We start from the raw sequence: 22,422 nt of genomic DNA on the forward strand, positions 1-22,422 counted from the left end.
GAAAAGAAGTTAGGGCTATCTATTCTGAATTATGTTCTCAGCTGACTGGGATGGAAAAACAGTTTTACTGTCTAATAATTAGAGTGAATGCTGTTTTTCTGTGCATACTTCTGTAGGCCTTCTTCCTGTAAAAACGAATTTGAGAATCTTTACCTTCCTCTGAATACTGTCTACTCATCACAAAAAAGCATCTTAAAGCACAAAGCACTTGTGACCAATATCATAAAGAGGCAGTGCATCACGGACCGTTTCAGCTTTTTCCTCCTTCCCAGCTAGACTCTCTCATACGCTGTACTATGCTGCAGTCCTATTGCTGTCATCCCAGAGGTGCATTCACCACCCGAAGTCTGACGTACGCTAAGAATTGGAAAGGGGCTCGTCTCATTTTAACTACTCTCTGGTTCTCAGTTATTGATGCGATACAGTATTTTTTCCTTTTTGTCCTCATGACTGAGGTAGGAATTGGAGGAAATCATGGAGAAGACTGTCACTCTCTGCTTTCTGTCTTGCCTTTGAGGTCCTCCAACAAGCATGATTTAAATTCTACGTCACACCCAGTCAAAACATGTATACATACCATAATTCTTTAAAACTTCAACTTTTTAAATAAATCTGAAGAAACTATTCAGGGAACAAAACACGTTTCTCATGCAACAGTTCACAGTAAAATACACAGAAGAGAAGGGAGTGAACGGTCCTTTCACAGTTTTGTCTCCTGTTGGAACTGGATCCCATCAAATAGCATTATTGTACAAATATTGTACAAAAAAAGTCTAGAAAACAGAGAAAACAACCTGACAAAGTAGGAATTGGCAACTGCTATTGGCTGTTCTAGCTAAGGAACAGGAAAACAGTCTGGAAAAATCAAAATTGGTCTGACAGAAAAGAAAACACCATCATCTACTGGCTGTCCCAGAAGAAACCTGGAAATCAGCAGCATCTATTGACTGCTCCAGGTGGTGGTGTCTCTGCCATATGAAAATCGCTTGCTTTTACCCTAAATGGAGCCTCTCTCTGAGAGCCACCCCTGCATGAATTTTTCTCTGAGACCTAGACAAGTTATTCGACCATCACCGAGAACTCTTGGCTGACTACTGACTCTCACTCTTCAAAATCAGACTTTGTCTATCATTGACTTTGAGGCCCCACTCCTGGGAGCAGTTTGGTGAACACCGTACCAATACTATTTTGAGTAACACAAAAATATATGTGTATGTGTGTGTATTTCTGTGTGCATGCACACGTAGTTAACATTGTAAGTGTATTTCTTCACTAGTAGTATTTTAGTAGCAACTTGTAATATATGGAAATATATAGTTGCTGCTACTATCTATTGCTGCTACTATTAAAACATAAATGTACTTACCTTATTATTCATGAGAATACTTGCTTTATTAATAGTAATTTGTACTAATCTGTAGTAATTTAGAAAATAAAGCCTCCATCTCCTTGTGTGCTATGGAATCCTGCAAACCCACCGTTGTGATCTACTATACACCTGTGGGCCAGGAAACCCTTTGGGCAGTGACAAGGAGGCAGAATAGCTCGTAATTCCCATGGGGCTGCCATGGCATTACAGATGGACAGAAGCATCTTAGGAGGACAGAAAGAATTCCACCAGTCACAAGATTTGCTGCTTCCAGAAATAGTTCTTGATGGGCTCTCTGTTACTTTAAAATCTGTCTCAGGTTTAAGACAAAAATTTCTTCCAAGTGTAAGCACACAACCACAGAAAACAAACACTACTACAGAGGTTTTGGTACCTCCTCTGTCAGCTACTCATGCTTCTTCTACATTTAGAAGTATCAGTTTTCAGTCACAAAACAGGATCAGTATATTCTGGACCTCTTTGAATAATAGAGGAGATAAGGTCTCAAATGCTGTAGAAGGGGGACTTATGTCTGCCCAATACAACAGCCAACACAATGTGGATTATTCATAAAACTCATCAGACAGGGGACTAGTCAAGATACTGCTGTATTTCAGGTAAATACACTGGCATTCTATATCAAAAATATTTAGGTTTTAGACAAGAAACTTTACTCTGTAACTATCACAGAGGCAGATTCTGCTAGAATGTGGAAGTATGCCCCAGGGATACGGATGAAAACTGGTCACTAAATCAATAGATGGTACATACTCCAGACACTCACATATTATCACTACATCTATACTCAACACTTGCCAGTGAAATTAATTCTGGTGCTAATATTAAATTCATTCCTCTAAGAAGTAAGCAGATACAAGTCAAAACCTCATTCAGTAGCACTGCTAGAAACGACACGTTGATGCAAAGACTGAGGTGCACTGATTTGTGCACTGAGAGTGGATATCACTTATGCTTACTGAAACAAGGAATCACACGCCCAAAATCATGCTCATCTAAGCAAGTGGCCCAGATGAAAAGACAGTGCAGGTAGTCAGCACAGGGATGACAGTAAGCATAAAACACTTTGCATCTGGATTCTTAACTGACCTAGTGCCTTACTTTCCTTGTGCTGCAGACATACCCTAGGAGCTGGTTTTGGCTCCCAAGAGACAGCTGCAGTTTTTCTATTTGTTACACTTTCAGGTGAGTGAACACAAGAACAGGAACACCACCACCTAATTCTTTCCCTGACAGTATGGGGAGCCCTGAACAGCAGAGGGTCTGAACTCCCTTGAGCTTAAGGATACCACAGCAGTCGTGGCATCTGAGCTGAGTATCTACTGGAGGCAACCTAAACTCAGCACAAGTTATTAAGACACTATTTGCTCCACAGAGAATAACACTACCTTTTAGGAGTAACTATCAGCTGGCTAAGGATTATCAGTTGCTTTCAGTATGCTCACCTGCCAGTTAAGACTGAGAGCTACTTCCTTGCTATGAACAAAGTATAATTAGCATATTGTCTAAGTGTGCTACTTCTCTTTTCACAGGCACAGCTATAATAACTGTAAGAAGAGAATACCATAAAAGACAACTCTACCAAGCATCCTTACAAATTTCACTTCTGTAACATACTTCTCCGAAAGACTACCCTATCAAATTTTGACACTGTTGCACTCTACTTGTAGAGAGTCTTTTTTGGCTTGTACTGGATGGGTGGCAAGAAATTAGTTTGTATTTTTTCTGAGAAAAAATTGGAACACCTGGAAATAGTTTAATCACCACATATTACTGCCCTGAAGGTACATGCTCCTACGCCTACCTATGGTGTTATGTTTTGGAGCCAAAATTTCTCTTGGTGTGGAACAAGGGTGACCTCTAGTGCTTCCAACAAATCAGTTCCAAGCAAAGCTGAATATTGCAGCGTAAGAACAAACTCAGCTATAAAACTGGAACTTAATAACGTTGTTAGGCAAACTGGTATTCACCAAAAACCTTAATCCTCCAAAGGATAAGATTTAAAAACAAGACTCCTTACTCCATAAAGTATCACTGTTTAAAGTACAATTTTAGACTGTCAGAAGTTTAAAAAGATCTATGAAATCAAGACAAAGATCAAAACCAGAAAGAAAGAAGGAATGCTTCACTGCTACTCCAGGAATGCAGTATAAACTTTCACAGATGTCAAACTAAACCCAATGCGCTTTGTGCTGCATACTTGCTAACTTTTCAGAACAGAAAGTGAAAGTGGTGCCTACGGAAAAATGAAACCATGGCATAAATCTGAAAAATTTCAGGTATGTCCTCTAAAATACATAAGAACATTAATTGCAAGCAGTCATTAAAAGACACTAAAAGCTACACCTATTCCTTTCTGCTCCATTTGTTTTTTTTAGTGTGATGATCTTACTTTATGTTTCATAGTATTAACGCTATTCTTATAACTATAGGCAACTACTTCATCATTTCACCCAGCCTATACATTTTTAGCCCATCTCTCCAGTACTGTCTTGGATTTTTATTTTTTTTGATCTTTTTGCTTCTTTAGCTAAGTTAAAGGGAAACATAATAGGACAGGAAGAAAAACAATGATAAATTTCTGCAGGTATAATTACAAGTAATCATTCTAAAAGGGAAAGAAAGGAAGAGGGAAAGAAAGGAAGAGGGAAAGAAAGGAAGAGGGAAAGAAAGGAAGAGGGAAAGAAAGGAAGAGGGAAAGAAAGGAAGAGGGAAAGAAAGGAAGAGGGAAAGAAAGGAAGAGGGAAAGAAAGGAAGAGGGAAAGAAAGGAAGAGGGAAAGAAAGGAAGAGGGAAAGAAAGGAAGAGGGAAAGAAAGGAAGAGGGAAAGAAAGGAAGAGGGAAAGAAAGGAAGAGGGAAAGAAAGGAAGAGGGAAAGAAAGGAAGAGGGAAAGAAAGGAAGAGGGAAAGAAAGGAAGAGGGAAAGAAAGGAAGAGGGAAAGAAAGGAAGAGGGAAAGAAAGGAAGAGGGAAAGAAAGGAAGAGGGAAAGAAAGGAAGAGGGAAAGAAAGGAAGAGGGAAAGAAAGGAAGAGGGAAAGAAAGGAAGAGGGAAAGAAAGGAAGAGGGAAAGAAAGGAAGAGGGAAAGAAAGGAAGAGGGAAAGAAAGGAAGAGGGAAAGAAAGGAAGAGGGAAAGAAAGGAAGAGGGAAAGAAAGGAAGAGGGAAAGAAAGGAAGAGGGAAAGAAAGGAAGAGGGAAAGAAAGGAAGAGGGAAAGAAAGGAAGAGGGAAAGAAAGGAAGAGGGAAAGAAAGGAAGAGGGAAAGAAAGGAAGAGGGAAAGAAAGGAAGAGGGAAAGAAAGGAAGAGGGAAAGAAAGGAAGAGGGAAAGAAAGGAAGAGGGAAAGAAAGGAAGAGGGAAAGAAAGGAAGAGGGAAAGAAAGGAAGAGGGAAAGAAAGGAAGAGGGAAAGAAAGGAAGAGGGAAAGAAAGGAAGAGGGAAAGAAAGGAAGAGGGAAAGAAAGGAAGAGGGAAAGAAAAAAAGCTTCCCCTACATACAAATCCCTTCCCCATTTTGTGCTAAAGCAAGCATCAGGCCTACATGAACACTTAGAACACAGACAGCATACATGGATACAATTTGAGCAGATACACATAAGTGAAACTGCATCCAGATTTCTTAAGGGTACCTTTGCAACTTCAATAGCTTTGACAGAAAATCTTTACTGAAAGCTAAGCATGTTATAAACTCAGTTTCCAAGAAATCTAACTGGCCAGCACTCTAGTGATGCTACTCAGAAGAGAACGGGCTTCAGTCTAGTGTATTTAAACAAGTCATAATTCTGCAAGTGTATTTAAGGTAAAATGCAAAATTTCATTCTATCAGTCAAGGCAAACACAAGTTATGTATAACACTTATTTGAATCTCTCCCCCTGCACCCAAAGAATGAAGTTTTTATAATAAAATCACATGGTGCCAGGGCTTTCAGAAATACATTTAAAAGTTCAAGTACATTCACATACTGTCTTTTCACATTATTTTTTTAAGTTTTGAGATCAAGGGTTTTTTTCAATCTTTGTGCAAAAGCAAAAGTGAAAAATGTTAGCCAAGAAGGAGACAACAGGAAAAAACACATGCCTCAACGTGTTTTCCAATAAAACCAGAAGTGTGATCTTAATCATGTACACTGCTTTGCCTCTAGTACGATCACATATCACAGAGATAAAAGCTAAAAAACCTGCATATTTTGCCTGTATAAATATAAAAAACGCAAACATTTTTATCCGTAAGAAAAATTAACAAAGTATTTTCACAAAAAGACATTAAGTGAACAACATGCTGTTTACCTTGTAAATTCCAGGACGTTTAGGAGTTCATATCTTTCTTCCTGTCCCAACTGAACAATTGGGAAAAAAAAAAAAAAAAAAGAGAGAAGTGGGAATTAACGCAAAAAAAACCCTCAAAAGGCCCAAACCCAACCAAACATCTCCATAGATATGTACCATGATGCAGTTATCCAGAAATAATTGAATACAGCAGGAGTAAATACAGCAAATTATAATGTTACTCCAATGTACTTACAGACTCTATGATTACTGAGTCAGGTGTCCTTCCAGTGAACACAAAACGAAGATGCCTGGCTGCTCTGACCAATGCTCCTTCATCTGCAGCAAGTCAAGTATTTATTTTACAGACATACCAGAAAACTGTTAGTTTACCCCAACTTAATGGACATAGTCCAAGCTTTTCTACTTCTGACTTCCTTCTTCCTTTATAGATTTTAATATTAGATGTGGTGCTGGAAAGAACTCTGTTTCTCCTGTTAAAACTGATGAAATTAGTTTACAGTTCAGAGAAAGTCCTCAAAAGGAACATGTCTCAGCTCAATAACAAGCACATTTCTTCAAAGCACCTAGGCAAGCACCTTCCTCAGTGAGGTGCTAGACAAGGTACATTTCTTTTTGTCTAAGTTCTGTTTTAGAAGAGAAGAATGGTTAAGTCATTCCTGTAAATAATAGATGACTTCAATGCCTACATTCAGGAAACGTTTCAAGCAGCAACCCAGTCTCCCACAGGCATCAGTTCTCTCCAAATGAAATGGCTCAGCATGTCAGAACAGAATTTGTTTGCAATGCCCAATAAAACATTGTCACGGCCTGGCTAGCTTTAATTATCATCCTACCTCTGCCCTTGTCTTCTAGTTCTTGAAGGACAGAATTCAGAGAGAGACACCTAGGAGCTGGGGCAGACAGGGAAGACAAAGGCTGGAGACTCTGCACTTTGTGTCATTCTCCCATCCTAACTTGTTATAATACATTAGCTCAGCAGAGCTGAGCAAATTGTAATCATTTTGCCTTGCTTCATAATTTCCTGAATTTAAAAATTGTCTATGAACCACAGTAGGCTTGAACCAGACCTTCCGCACTATAATCTTTGCTCACTCTCTAGTACAGTTTATCAGAACTTCTATCTTATTAAAAGCATTTCTTTTTCATTTTTGATTACAAACACAGTTTCTGTTCTAAAGCAATACCATGGCTACCAAGTACAGAATAGGTTCACAAACAAGGACATCAGTTTGACTCTTGGTTTGATTTCTATTTGCATTTGAACAGTTCCTTCAGACTTCCACAGAAATGTAACTAACACCTTAGGAGTGTTGTATGGTTAATCACTCCTTTGCCCTTACACAATCCACAGGACATTCATATGTATTTTCTAAAGCAAATTAGAGAAGTCTAAATCCTTTTTTTGACAAAACTGATTTTAGCTGGCACCAATTCTTTTTTTGAGTGATATGTTTTCTTGTTTAATTTTGGAAGATACTTCAAAAAACAATAAACTTTGAATAAAGTTTGCTTGGTGAGTGGATAGAGTACTGTATGTTCACGTAGTTACTCAAGTCTCACCTGGAGATGCTGCTTGATATATAATTTTATCACCTTCTCTTTCTGGAACTGCTGTATGACACACTGCCATCATTGTCAAGAACTCACATATTATAGGTGCAGTTGGCTAAAAAAAAAAAAAAAAACCAAAACGTCAGAGTGTGATTAATCCTTTAAGCAACAGCTAACTGAAATGTAATAATACAGACAAAAAACAGTCAAGAAGCATTTAATGAAACATTTTTCTTCTGTTCTTTAAAAACTATCACATCTGAACAAAACAGATATTAACTGTACACTAATTTCAGATGCAGAATAACTTAGCTACTATACTTCGGTACCAGCTATATAGATAGAATTTAGTGGCATTTGCTATCATAACAATCACAGGCAGGTAATCAGAAACACAGAATAATTCAAATAAGCATTTTATAGAGAAGGTAAGTCTGAATGCTGTAAGGTAAGACATTGAAGTCTCTATGTTGAAGTCTCGTTGTCATTTTTACTAAAAATACTCCCTTTTACATTACTTTTGTTTAATACTATATTTGACAACACTGAAGAACCTTTAGAAGTATGAACTCGATCTTAAGAATCTTTTCCAACCTAAACGATTCTATGATTCTGTGATGTAGCAACTGACCCCGAAAATCACATGGAAAATGATGCAAAGTCAGGCAGACAGCTTTCAAAGGGAAGACATTTACATGAATGTCTCAGGCAACCCTGTCGACAAAGCTGAAACAATTTTAGATGATTTAGCCAAAAGAGGGGATGAGTGTATATAAGCAAAATAGTTGACTGTTTTTGACAAATACAGCTAAAAGCCTTATTGTACAGCTGAAAATGAACCGACTCATGAATGGTTGCTCAAAAGAAACCCCAGCATGCCCCCTAAATAAGCTCAAAGCAGCTGCTACCTCAGCTGAGGATTTTATTGTTACGATTACTCTACAAAATACAACAATCTTTGAAAATTTTAACTCCACAGTGCAGAAACACTAATGGGAGCAGGTACCTGTCCTCTTCCACTGAGGGACAGCAGATCCTCTTAGTCGTATTCAGAAGGCTGAACTACAGATTCTTTTCCAAAGTATTTCTGAATTCACTTAACATACAGTGGTGAAACCTCTCTTTGAATACGTGCCTGAATTTTTAACTTTAAGATGTATGCAAATGTACTTTTGTATCTTATATGCTCATATTATATATACTTAATACTACGTATCTACCAGAAAATTTTCAAGATTCAATGATTTGCACACCAAGGATTCTCTAGAGAACAGCAGTAACAGGATGATGCCTCTTCCAAGCTGTATATGTTACTGAAAATAAAAATGGCCCGTGCAGGTAAGTTTAAGAGCCCCCTCTGCTTTAGATATGCTTGAGAGTTGCACTTGTGTGCCTAGCATTTAAGCTTGCCCCATTTGTAGGAACAAAATGCTTCACTGTCTGCCAGTTACCCTGAAATTATTCTTCCAGGGAGACAACATTTAAGGAAAGAACAAACAGTTACACTATTTAAGACAGGTATTCTTGGCTGTGACTAGGCAAAAACATCTCTTGTACAAACGACAAACAAAAAGTGGTAATGATGGTATTGTTTCTTGGTCAAATCAGAAACTAAGCCATTAACTGTCTGTGGTATTGTCTTTCTGGGGCAAATACCAGCCTCTAGAATGCCTGTTTCATTTCATCATCTGAGCTGATGATCTAACCTCATAGAAGTATGTACACAAAACCAATGTATATGGTTAACTCCTGACTCCTGTTGAAGCCTAGGCACAGAAATACCAAGTCATGTCAGGATAGTAAGTTAACTGTACTGATCCTGAAAGCTTTGATGAATGTCATAACATCATATGAACAGCAGGACTAATGTTAAATCACCCACAGAATGAAGAACGCATTTCATACTCATAACATCTGAGTCATCCCATCAAAAAAAAAAAAGTGGGGGGGAGGCTGGATCCAATTAACATGTATCAGCAACAAACAATTATAATTCAGAAGGGCATGCTGATTTTGTGTAAATATGTAATTCATTTTCCTTCAGAGGACATCATCTTTTGGCATACTGAAATCAACGGTTTGATTTCACAAAACAATGGTAATTGTTTCTATGTAACTTACATGATTGCTTTGAAGATTCTCCAGTAATGATGAGTCACTAAATGTTTTATCTTCTCCATTTTGTAAGCCCTGCCTAGAAATAATTAAGTAGGAAAAGAGATCACCATTAGCATATTCTTAACAATTCATATACAAATCATCCACACTACTGTGCTAAGGTGAAACACAAATTTTGGTTTGTAGCTGTTACAATAAAGGCTGCAATCATACTGTGAGGAAAGTAGTGAAAAGGTACTTGTTTCATATGTCCAAATTTTATCTTATTTTAAGAAATCTTGATTTATGTAAATACACTTAAAACCAGGGAAGTTTTTCTGCTGACTTCAGATAATGCTGGATGAAGTAAAAATAAATCTACAATGTAAGACTGGCTTCTTGTCTTCTGATCTCTATCTAGAATGAGATTATACAAGGGATCAGAAAAAGATACGACTGAAGAGATCGTATTTCATTGACAAATCTGCAGTTTTGGAATAGGTATGCAGAAAAGGAAGTCTGGTACCTAAAAGAGGTAAGCAAACTGTGTTCAGACATCAGTGAAGTCTGCACGAGAGCGTTTGTTTTCTATTATGATGAAAAAGGAACCTAGATAAAGAAGACACAGCAACACTGGTGAAGTAGTGACTGAAGACATGCAAGGTGGAGATGGTTCTGGAGGAATAGTCATACACTAACATCTCTCAAATTGCACAAATCTTCTGGCTGAAGCTGAGAGCTCAAAAATATAGATACTTCTAGGAAGACTTGTTACTGCAGCTGACTGTTGAGTACTAAGACAATCTTAGTTTTTGAGTTGAGTACTAAGACAACACTGAGTTTTAATCTCAGTGAAACAAAACACTGTTGAAAAGTGAACCCAGTTGGAGGAAAGTATTTTTTCATTTACTTTGGATCTTGCTTTGAATGACATCATCTTACAAGAGAGTGAACACATTTGGAGATTTAAGTTAGAGCTATATACATGCAGTCTAAAGATTCTCTATGAAAACCAAGTGACCTGTTTTAGACCTGCACTACCATGGGGGAATATAAAATGGCAGTACCTCCTCTATACAGCCACTCAAGGACTACTTTTTCTAAAAACCTATTATTAAAGTAAGAAATTAAAAGCATCCTCATTCACCAAGACTTTTTTTTTTAAATGGAAAGCAATCAGATCATGAAGCGTCAAATGTTCACAACTTCAGATACATTAAACTTGTTGAGAGTTTAAGGTTTACGTTTTGTTTGCTTAAAGCTTTCTGACAAAGACTTCAAGATATTTTCCAGATTCTCAGTGCTAGAAAAAGGAAAAATATTTGCAGGTGTATGTTGTCAAACTGGAAGGCAATTCTTTCCAATGCAAAAAAAGAAGAAGAAGAAAAAAAGATTTAACAGATTTAGAATTCAGTCATTTTAGGACAAGAAATGTTACTGTCATAAACAGATTCTATTAATGACAGCAGATTTACACACAAAAAATTTTCTTAAGTATCTTATTTCAGAAGTATTTACAAGATGTTCATCACTTATAAAAGGGAAGTACAGTTTGGTTTTTTTTTTTAAACTACTATTCAGGCATCAGTTTATCCATTTCAGATGTGCTTATAAAGATTTTGATGTGTATTAGTCAAAACCAGTCTTATTTCATAAATGTCTTATAAGCATGGTTAATTTCATGTTAAGCATTGCATTATTTTAATAAAACCACTCGACACAGTTAAGCACACTTGTATGTCTTTGTAAGAAGCACCTTGCTGCTACATCAAATGAGGATATTCATGCCAGGTAAGATTTTGGGGTGTGCATGTGTGCCACTTTTTGTGTGTATGTGGATAGGATTTGTCAGTTTTTTTTTTTTTAATCTAAAGAATTGTTCATTCTTTTTAGCAAAGCAAGCTTTTTCCTTCAAACTTTTAAAACATAAGATGACAACATATTGCAGTTGTGTGACATATCTTGCCGTGACTTTCAACAAATATGATAGTAATAATTCAAAGACTGTAAATGACATCTTTTCCCTGATCTATCTGAGCTTACTTTGAATGGTATTGCAACTATTTAGTTTAAAAAGTATGATGATGAAGGCATCATGAAGACGGCAGCAGAAAGGAAGCCAGGACTTAAGTCTCCTGAGGTCCCTGTTAAGAGATTAATAGTGACCCCAAGTGTATTTGGGTGCTTTAATCTCATTTTCGGTTAAGAACTAGGTAGTGCTAATATTCTAAAACTATCTGTAGGAAGTAAAATATTTACAATAACTTATTACATATTTTTCAGTCTCATATATGGACGTTTTTCAAACATGTTAGAGGTTATTACTAACCTAAGTATCAGTAGAAACATGTCATCAAAGTTACTGTAATACCAACTACCTTAATAAATGGCAAAACTTTCTCTCCAATAAGCAGCTCCGAATTGTACTGGATAGTCAGCAGAACAACATTACTACACCTCAGTGATCCTCTTAGCTATTCCATTCCAGAGTATACAACCTATTGCCATTGAATTCTGATGACATAAATTTGCATAAGACTGTCAGTCTGCACCAATTTGAAGCAAAAATAACTTTTGAGTATAACATCTCACACATAGCTCTGTTTCTAAAGATCTTGCTCACTGGTTTTAAGCTTGGATCTTCAACAAAACACCACATACTAAATGATTTTTAGGGCTTACCAATCATCTGAAGGAACACTATAATCCTCAGGCTCAGGGCAATGGCTGCACAAGAAGTAAGGGAAGAACAGAAACAGGGAGAGGAAAAAAGAATCACAAAGGCTAAAAAATCTGATCATGTATAAAAAAAGAAGTTAGATAATGAAACTAAATTATTAAAAAAAGTTTTAAAGTTATTTCAACAGAGTATTTTGCTAGTGCTAGATAAGAAGAAAAATACTGTAATGTTTATCTTGAAGCTTCATAAACTAGAAATGCTTTTTTTTTTTCAATTGAAAGCCTGTCTATTTACTAACTTATACCAGCAGACATAAAGGCATTTGCCCTCTTCACAAATCTTACTTTGTATTTCAGTATATATACATTGTTGGTTTCTCATTAAACAAAATTTGGTTTTTAAATTATCTGAAGCCATACTAATGCAGCTTGTCTGGCTGAGTTCACAAAATGCTGATGAACAAAGCTAGCCGTAGCACATGAAGGACTCTGCCCTATGATGACAGATGTTTAAATATACCACAATTTATAACACTTAGAAAGAAGAGGCATGGGAGAGATGGAACAGTCAGTTTTACCGTTTTCTTTGTTCCCAACTTCTTATTTGCACCAATACAGAAAGACAGAGTGACTCTGCTGTCTGAGTAGCTATGACAGATGCTGTAATGGCTGTTCGCTGTTAAAAAGGAGCTCTGCTTTCTAAACCGTGATGCTAATCAGAAAACAGGCCTATGTCTTTTCAAAATGGGTGGATGGGAGCTGGAAAGTATAACATGAAAAACCTGGTAATTTCTAAAAAATACATTCACACCAAGGTTTCATACAGGAGAAATTTTAGAATTTGTCCTATACCAACTTCAGATGAAGACACATAATAAATCTAGTATCAAATACTGCTTTTAAGTGCCATTAGCATTGATGTAATTTTTTGTCTTAAAAAACTGCTATACAAAGATCTTTAAGTCACAAAATTAGCTCATGTGGTTGAAATTGAGCCCAATATAGATATACACACAAACACACGTATATACATATCTGAAATACCCAGGTTAGAACTGTGATTTATTACACATATTAATTAAAAAAAAAATCAGGATGGTTAATGCATTAAGGATTGTAGTTTTTTCAAAACAGAAAGCCCAGATTAGACTCCTGAAAATTAGGGTTTTCAAAGGGATCCAAATGATAAAGCCACAAAAGCCAAATCATCACCTTTAGCGCAAGCCCAACACTTAAATTTCACGACGCCTGCCTGCTCTCTATGCAGTTCTAGAGGTGTCTAATTATCTGCTACTGAATGCTCCGAGATCAGCCCAGGCCCAGCATCTAACATACCGGTACACCACACACAATTACAATGTAGGTGCTTCTGCTCTATTTATTGCTCTAATGATTTTATTTTTTTTTCTTAAGTAAACAATCTTGGAAGTTTGAGGCTTTTATGAACTGTGCTGAAGGAGCTGGCTGCAACTGCTGACAAAGAAATAGTGAAATGCTTCGTTTGCATTTATTTGGAGAGAGTTCTTAATATAAATTGGTATTTGGAGTTATACCACTAACTATTCATAAAAGGCACTTGTGTGGTGGCTACAGTATTGTAGTTCATGCTACAGCACTGTAATTCGAATTTTTGTTCATCCTGCATATTGTTTAGTTGAAGATCATGTACCTACACAAAATATGAAGCATGGACAACAGCACGAGCTTTTGCAAGTATGAAGGAAGACTTCTTTTCCAATAACAACATTAAACAGACTGAACAATAGCAAAACCATGTGCACTGAAGTTGTGTTACAGCAGTAAGCCTTTGGTATCTAAACGTTATTTTTATTCCTCTTTGCAAATAAGGGATGTCATGACTGAAGTGATGATACCTTTTGTAAGTAACATTTCATAGTCACAAAGATACTGACTCCTAGTTGTAGATATTGCCAGGTCTAAGTTTATTTTAACTGTAGTATTAATGCATGGGTACATATGGAGAGGCAGAGGAAAAGAAAGGCACACAGATAAATACCTACCCATAAGCAACTCCTGCTACAGTACACTTCTTAAATTGCATGACGTTGCATGTCAGGGTACCCGTTTTGTCAGAAAATATGTATTTGACCTAAATGAATGATAAAATTAATTAATTATATGTTAACATTCAGCGGTTATTTACATATCTAGCATAATTCACTACTATCAACACACCAAGTATTTTCACCAGTTCTGCAAACGTCATAGTTCATAGAAAAAAAACCCCAAATCTGTACATAAGCATGGCAGATGCACAGTACTCATTTCCAAATGCATCCATCAACTCCGATGTCAGGAAGCTTAAGCCTGCTTCAGCACATGGTGATATACTTAACTTTCCCTCGCTCTACGTATTGCTGAAATGCAAGAAAATAGCGAACACCAATGGCCTTGCTAGTAAAATACTCAATTTTTGACAGAAAGCAAAATGGTAAAAGAAATATATGCATTTCTAAACGTATCTTTTTGACACAGAAATATCTTCTTAAAGCCAAAACAGTAGTAAGAACCCAACAGTTCAGGAATGCCAAGTTGCAGGAATAGAAGAAATATATTCCTGAAGATGCCCACTATCACAGTGTATAAACAAAGACTAAATTTTTGTACTACAGACAGCCTTAATGCTCAGAATTCCTCTGATTTTGTAACTTTAATGATACACTTCAAACTTCTGTGTTTACCACACGCACGTTGATACATAAAGTAGTGTTTGTTCACTTAATACTAGTTTCAAAAATTTAACTCCCACACATTGCAAAGTGTTTTTACAAATATCCAGCAAGATGAATAGAAATATGCAAAGACTACGGCAAGAATGTAAGTTATTTGAAATAAATCCTCACATTATTTTAATAATTTAATTGGAAAACCACATGAAGCCAGAACCAGTAATTTTTTTTCTACCTGCCCAAGTTCTTCATTGAGATTGGAAGTACGAGCCATCGCAGCAGTGTCCGTAGGTTCATAGTGCATGTCTATGTCCTACACAAAGAAAAATTATATATTTTAAAATTGGTCTTTCATAACTTACTAAAAAAAATATTCTAGTACATAAATACAAAAGGTAAGTGTAGAAGAGAAGACCAAACATGAATACACACTATCTACTTATGATTATTTCAACACGGGAAGCCACAGACACTGTCAGATCACTTTCAAGAGTCCCCAGAAGAAACTAGACAGACTCTTCAAAACAAAAAATCTATATGATCCTCTGAGATGTTACTCTGATTATTTCCAGTGATCTGTATTATTGAAAAACTGTTGTACCCATGCATCTAAAATAGATTTAGGAACAAGCAGAAATACTACATTGTTACACTTAAGAGAGAAGTCAGTCTTATCTGTTTCTATCATATGCCCAAACAGTCTTTTCTAAATATTAAGATAAATATACCTTGAGATAAAAACATGAAGATAAATTTAAGAGTACACAAATGTAGGGTCCATTATAAGTGTTAGGGTTATTTCATGGTTTGGTGGTTGTTTTTTTCTTTACTTGTTAAAAAGATTAAAATCAGAGTTTACTTTTAAATACAGTAAAAGTTTACAACATTGTGAAGCGTGGCAATGTAGTGCAACAGATTACAGATGACCAATTTATCTATACCAATGACATGCACATAGATAACGTTTAAGATAAATGTCCAGAGTCCCAGATTAAGATAAATTAAAGACAACTAATCCCTCATGACATGAAATGGAGCATGAGATAGGACAGAAGTTAAAAATGTCTTTTGGATTTGTTGTATAAATAATTGCCAATATACGTATTCAAAATAGGCAAGCTTTTGTTGAATATTTATTTTACAATATAGAACATAAAGGAAGGATTTCATCATATTCTCTTATTTGTCAACAATTTGCTCTATAGCACAAAAGAAATGAAGACATCAAAACCAGCTGACTGCTCACAAAAAGATTTAACTTTTAAGATAAATGCATACACTTACTTTACCTGCTACTCCACGTACACTTTTATCTCTATCTGCATGACATCATTATTTCACACACACACACAAACTTATTTCACACATTTGATCAAGGAATCAGATTAAAGAGTTCAGAATGCTATGAATAACTTGCATTTGGAAAAATTGAAGGCATGCTATTAAAAGCACTTACATGGCTTTAAGGAAATACCTCCCTGCCCACCCCCCCTACCTCACCCCCCAAAGACAGTAAAGCCTTCTTTTCCCCCATTAGTTCATTAAGAAAAAAACCTGAAAGGGTGCCAAAATGATCTTTATATGTTCTGTAAGAGATAATACTAACTGACATTAGGTTTATACAAAAAAAAAAATAATCATTAAGCTATGATGGCGGCAAAAATCAGCAAAATACCAAAAAACCCCAAACACGGGCTATGCTTAGAAAAAAGAAATGAAACTGGAAAAAAACTCCACTGGACTGCAAAACAATTTCTTCTGATTATTCTGGATGAAGCTGATACCTGGGTACCAACAATGAGAAAGTACAAAACACATAGAAACGTATTGCAAAAGCATTTGGTGCATGTATGAAAGCACTACTTAAAACAATTTATTACTACCGTCTCAGATTCCAGTAACAATAAATAAAAAGCATACTTACGAATTTATATTAAGAAAAAGCCTGAAGAAATTGTACACATAGACAAGCAATCAAACACTTCACTTGTAAAACACTTGATTTTAGAAGTCATCACATATTGTAAGAAAAATATTTACCCAATTTATGAAATATGCCTGGATAAACTTAACGACTTCAAGTGTAACCAACAAACTGATTGGAATAAGGTTATTGAATAGGATGATAAAAGTCAAGAAATTCAATCCAAAGTTGCTTGCTCCACCATCTGCCAAAAAAAAAAGTAAAAAAAAAGTCAAAAAAGATTTAAGACCATAATTAAAAGAATGTATATAGTGTATTCAGAGTATTGCATTAACTGCTGATTTTTAAAATGTTCTGTGTCTAAGAAGAAATCTGAGAATTAATTATGGTATCACTTGCCTACAAATATGACCTTCATAAGAGTTAGGGATCTCTGTTATAAAGTGGAGCTCAAAATTCAGAATTCTTTGCCATCTTCTCCAATTTCTGAAAAGCAAACTTACTAGCCATTCCTTCTTTTGCCACATTTTAAGATCATAATCTGGGAATATCTCTATGTAGCAATCAGATTCTAAACTCCACATTTTAGAGTTTTATATTTTTAAAGGGGAAAATTTATAGCAGAATGCATTTTTTCTCCATCCACCCTCATACCTTCCGATTCCCTACCTCAAGCCAGCAAAATACTAAGAAAAAGGTAAATTCATACCACATGAGGAGAGAAAATTAGAGAGTTTCATGAAAGTTTTAAAAGAACTGGAAATGTGAATATTAACATATGTAACAAGTAGTTCTATGCTACTTTTCCCTTTTAAAGTTTTAGATAACTCTAGCAGTAGCACCTCAGAGAGGATGCAAATGGGACATCGCAACCTGCTCTTCAGTACGGCAAAAGGGTAAAAGATGTAGCCTGTCTATCAGTATTCAAAGATCTCTCCAAGAACAAAAGCCTCAGGCAGGTTTCCACTGCCTATGAAACGTGGATCTGGTGGTTACTCCAAGAACCAAGAAAGCAGGTTTTTGATTCATTAATACCAATCTCAGCACCAAATGAAGTACAAGTCTAAAAGACCAGAGAGCTAACATTCACCATGACATTGTTATTCTCAATAATGACTACCAAGATTAAATTAAGCTTGATACCTATTGCTACCTGTAAATAAAATAATACTCAAGATATTTATTATTAACATTACTACTTTTTTTGTCACCCACAGGCAACAGACTGTTCTAAAATACTGACAGCATTCAGAAAGATGGGACACTGCTGGAAACCTGTTTCACCACCACATAAAAATTAAATAACTAAAAGGAAAGCGGAATAAATTGCTTCTTACATATTAAAAGTACCTGGTACAAGAACAGCTATGAGCTGAATGCAGCCTTAAAGAGCATACCATGCAAAACCTAACACAGTTTTATTTAGTCATGGGGCATATATCAGAAAATGAACTGACAAGGATAATCACTTGAGGAACACACAAAATATCAATGACCGCTATTTTATGTTTCTTTTTTTTCCAGGAATAAAACCAAAAGCACCTGTCCTGGTTTCAACTGGGATAGAATTAGTTTTTTTCTCAGTAGCTGTTAGCTGTGTTTTGGATTTAGTATGAGAATAATGACGACACACTGATGTTTTAGTTGTTGCTGAGTAGTGCTTACTCTAAGTCGAGGACTTTTCGGTTTCCTATGTTCTGCCAGTGAGCAGGTGCACAAGAAGCTGGGAGGGAGCAGAGCCAGGACAGCTGACCTGAGCTAGCCAAAGAGATGTTCCATACCATAAAATGTCACACTCTGCATATAAATTGGGCAGGGTTGGGATGCATGTGGCGGTTGGCTATGGGCTGCCAACTGCTGCTTGGGGACTGGCTGGGCATCGGTCAGTGGGTGCTGAGCAGCTGCACTGTGCATCACTTTTCATTTTTTTCTCTTTTTTCTTTTTTGGGTTTTATTCTTTCTCTCTCCTTTTCACTACAATTATTTTATATTATTACAATTATAATATTGTTCTTATGTCAACCCATGGGTTTTACCTTTTCCCCTGATTCTCCTCTCCATCGCACCATGGAACAGGGGAGTGAGTGAGTAGCTGTGTGGTTCTTAGTTGCCAGATGGTGTTAAACCACAACAGCATCTGAACTGCTGCACTACTGTGGTAACCACTATATTATGAAAACCTTTATATTTCCCAGAAGAAAAAAATGCACTGAAAAGAAGAATCAGACAAAGCACATCTAGTGCTATCCTTTTGACTGGAAACAGTCAATATTCCACTAATGATTTCACTTTTTTTCCACTTCACGATGGCAATACAATTAAATTTCTTCCTCAGCATCGAAAAGAAAAGAAGCAGGGTTCTCAATAAACAAAAGTTCATCATGAATGCAGACAACTGTTTAGTTCAACAGATACTTCAGGAGAGTGCATTCAAATCAGAATTGTAAGATTTTTCTTTTAAAACTGACCAAACCACTCCATAACCGCTATGATGACCACATTCAGTGGCTTTGTATTCAAGACTGTTGTTTCAGGAGCAGAAAGCCTAGTTCTATTTCTACTGTCTATGTAAAGAAGGCTCTAGGCCCACCAGAAGAAATTCTGAAAACATGAATAATTGACCACAAAGTATATTTACGAAACTTCCTTTAAATCTAGTTCCCTCATGGAGGGTCAAATTATGTCTGTATGTTGCATGCTGCCGTGAAGGCCCACACAACATCACATTGCCCTGCATCCACACTGTGAGTACAGTTGCCCAGTACGGTATGTTAGATGAGATCTTTTGTGGCTCTTTTATCTTCTCCAGGAGCAGTATGCTAAGATCTGATGTTGGCACTTGATAGTTAGTTAGATCCCTGTAGAGTAAAAATGAGCCACAGCATCATTTCCTGGGATGAAGGGCTTTAAAAATTCAAAAAAGTCACTGCAGCTTTAAATATAATCCATTGGTAATAGCCGAGAACAGCTTTAGCCTGATGTCTAGGAAGCTGACTGTTTATGCCAGCGGAATGCTGATACAGACCTTGCTGAGCTGCAGAGATGTAGAGGCTGAAAGACATAGAGGCAAACAACAAACTTCCTGAATTTATCAAGAGCTCAGATGTCACAGTAAAGTAAATTTCATACTTGCTGTGATATACCCAGCCTAATGACTTTAGTCAACAACGAATAAAGACTGAAAAAACCACAGTGTGTAAAGGATGGCAATCATCCTTTCCAAATATGAAAGACAACTGAACACTAAAATATTAATATATTATTTTACATCTTACAATTTAGATCAAGATACCAGTCTCTTCCAGTATGCCTTCGATTCCATATAGCTGAACCAATTGAGCAGATCAAAGACATGGCAATAAGGATGCAGAACAGAATCAAAATCTGAATGTTTGTAATTCGTTCCACATTAGACATTTTAAGGGGTGGACTTGTTGAATTCTGCAAAAGACAAAAAACAAAAGTGCCTTTTAAATATTAGAAGGGGTACATACATTTCTTGCTTTTCAAATTACATGTTACTGCCTTCTTTTCTAAATACTCTCCCAAATACATCATCATCATAAATAGCATAACTTTCACTCCAAAGAAAAAAAAAAAAGCAGCTCACAAATCCATGAATTTGAGCTTTAGATTTGTGTCACAAGCCATTTGAACAATCACACAGAACACTCCTAACAGCAACAGCTACGGTAAACATTAAAAATGAATGTGCATACACCTTATCAGTGCTACAGAAGACAACTGCTAATACAAACTTTTTCAAATAACTGTTTTACAAATCAGAAAAGCATGAGACATGCATGATCAATCTAAAAGCATTCTTTTTTCTTAACAAATGCATCTCAGTTTTGATTTCAAACAGTGCTAGCAGAAGTAACTTCACACTTGAGAGTGGTTCTCTTCCCTCCTCATTTAGCAAATAAAGTTTCACATTGTCTTCTGACAAGAATGCTTACCTTTGTACTTGAAAGCAAGCTCCAGAACAGGACAGTTTTAGGAGCAGTCAAAAATAAAAAACAGATGAACAGGCAAACTATAATGATCCAACTTGCTAATAAAATAGTTTTCAAAGCACAAGTTACAAAAATCACCAAATATGCTTACTAGTGGAAAAACTACTTTGTGGCTAAGTGACTAATAATAACAAGAATTTGCTTTATTTTTATTGGGTTTCCTTCATAAGAAAGATGCTCTATTACTGACATTTTAACTACTGTACTGAATCTAGCCGTATTTCCTGAAAGGATCTTCTGTGCTGTTGGACGGCATAATAAGGTAACAAAACAGATAATTAAGAGAAAATCCAAGTGACAAACCTGCATAAGTTTTGTGTCATGTCCCGTATAGACAACTATCCCATGAACCCACTGAGTATTTCTCAACTGAGCTCCTCGTAGAAGAATCTGATCAGATCCCAATGGAACAGTACTAGAAGGAAGAAGTTTTATATTTTAGCATTGAAGCAATCAGTATCAATGAATAAATGTAACCAGCAGCTGTTAAAACTAATTTCTTGAAATCTAGACAATTATTGTAAATATGCTAGGAACCTAATTTTTGGAGTTAACATTTTGGGAGTGTTGACAGAGAGAAACCTTAACAGTTAAAAGCAAGTCCAAAAATTTAAGTTGGCAAAAATATTAACTTACCACTCGATTTTAACTATGGACTACTAATTTTGATATGGTACTACTAATCAAGCATACCGAAACAAAAAAAGGCTGATTTTTCTGTGATCTATGATTACACAGCTTTTTCCTAAGTGTACTCTTACAAAATTGATTTTCCAAAGCAGTTTTCAAATGAAATAATTTTCTGCTCTCAACTTAATCCAGCCTTCCAGTGAAATAAATATCATTTATGAACATGATTAACTATTTAAAATTCATAACGCTATTTCCTGCACCTTCTTTAAATTGCAAAATCAGGTAAATGTCACACTTTTAGAACTGTGCCAAGCAAATGAGCAACAAAACCTCAAAAGACGTTGGAAACATTTAATTTAACTGTCTCCACTTCAGACAGCTGACTTCATACAAATACTGCAGCTCAGTTTTTTCTTATAATATTAAAATTTTAGATAATTGTTATTCTCTTCCTGGGTCAAACAATACATTATTTTGACACTTTTCTTTCTATAAATATCAGCTAGCAGTTCAGATTTTTCAATAGCGCTCTAGTGTTTGGCATTCTTACCTAAAACTATAGCCTCTACAGTTGTTCGAAACCAACACATTGTTAAGACCATAAATAAAGAAATAAATAAATTGCTTAATGACAGTAACTCTCTCATTATGTATCTCTGGTACATAAGCTATAAAGAGTCTGAGGAAGCCATGATATTTGGTAACCTTTCTGGCAGCACAAAGTCAGTCTCAGTGAATAAGTTTCTGGTAATAATTTCTTTCGGATGGTCAAGTCCCCTTCCCTCCTCTCAGACACAAGCTTTTAAGATTCAAGACTGCAAGTAAAGAGGAAAAAAACACATCCTTCCTCCCCTAAAATTAACAAAGGCAACACAGGTTTTTGGAATCAGTTCTTCCAGAAACTAAGAGAAAAAAAATTAAATCTGGAAAAATATTTGAGTGCTTTTTCATAAAAACCTAATGACTAACAAACACCACCCCACTACAACTTGGCCCACTTACTTCCTAGGGAACTAGCACGAAGCATACTGACTGTTTAAGGAATCATTCTCCCCATCAACTAAGTATGTTTTAGGAACTGAAATGCTGAATGATATTGCCATGGAAAACAATTCCCAGGTATGGGCACTTCATCAAAAGAAGGAATCAGAAAAGAAATCTG

At 36.1% G+C, this 22,422-nt stretch overlaps 1 protein-coding gene across 4 annotated transcripts in view; it reads right to left on the reverse strand.

The window, feature by feature from the left end:
• The window catches only part of ATP8A1 (ATPase phospholipid transporting 8A1), a 118,072-nt gene that overhangs the window by 64,620 nt on the left and 31,030 nt on the right, over window positions 1–22,422 (reverse strand). For 3 of the 4 annotated variants that reach the window (XM_040594824.1, XM_040594814.1, XM_040594841.1), the window contains 10 exons: window positions 20,931–21,042; window positions 19,887–20,052; window positions 16,728–16,855; window positions 14,923–15,000; window positions 14,019–14,107; window positions 12,001–12,045; window positions 9,343–9,415; window positions 7,231–7,336; window positions 5,903–5,985; window positions 5,668–5,717 (listed from right to left, as the gene is read on the reverse strand). In XM_040594824.1, coding sequence (XP_040450758.1) covers window positions 5,668–5,717; window positions 5,903–5,985; window positions 7,231–7,336; window positions 9,343–9,415; window positions 12,001–12,045; window positions 14,019–14,107; window positions 14,923–15,000; window positions 16,728–16,855; window positions 19,887–20,052; window positions 20,931–21,042 — 930 coding nt within the window. The remainder of the gene's footprint in view (window positions 1–5,667; window positions 5,718–5,902; window positions 5,986–7,230; window positions 7,337–9,342; window positions 9,416–12,000; window positions 12,046–14,018; window positions 14,108–14,922; window positions 15,001–16,727; window positions 16,856–19,886; window positions 20,053–20,930; window positions 21,043–22,422) is intronic. The other variant, XM_040594833.1, reaches the window with a different exon arrangement.

Source organism: Falco naumanni, chromosome 1 (genome assembly GCF_017639655.2).
Source record: "Falco naumanni isolate bFalNau1 chromosome 1, bFalNau1.pat, whole genome shotgun sequence".
Classification (NCBI taxonomy): Eukaryota; Metazoa; Chordata; class Aves; order Falconiformes; family Falconidae; genus Falco; species Falco naumanni.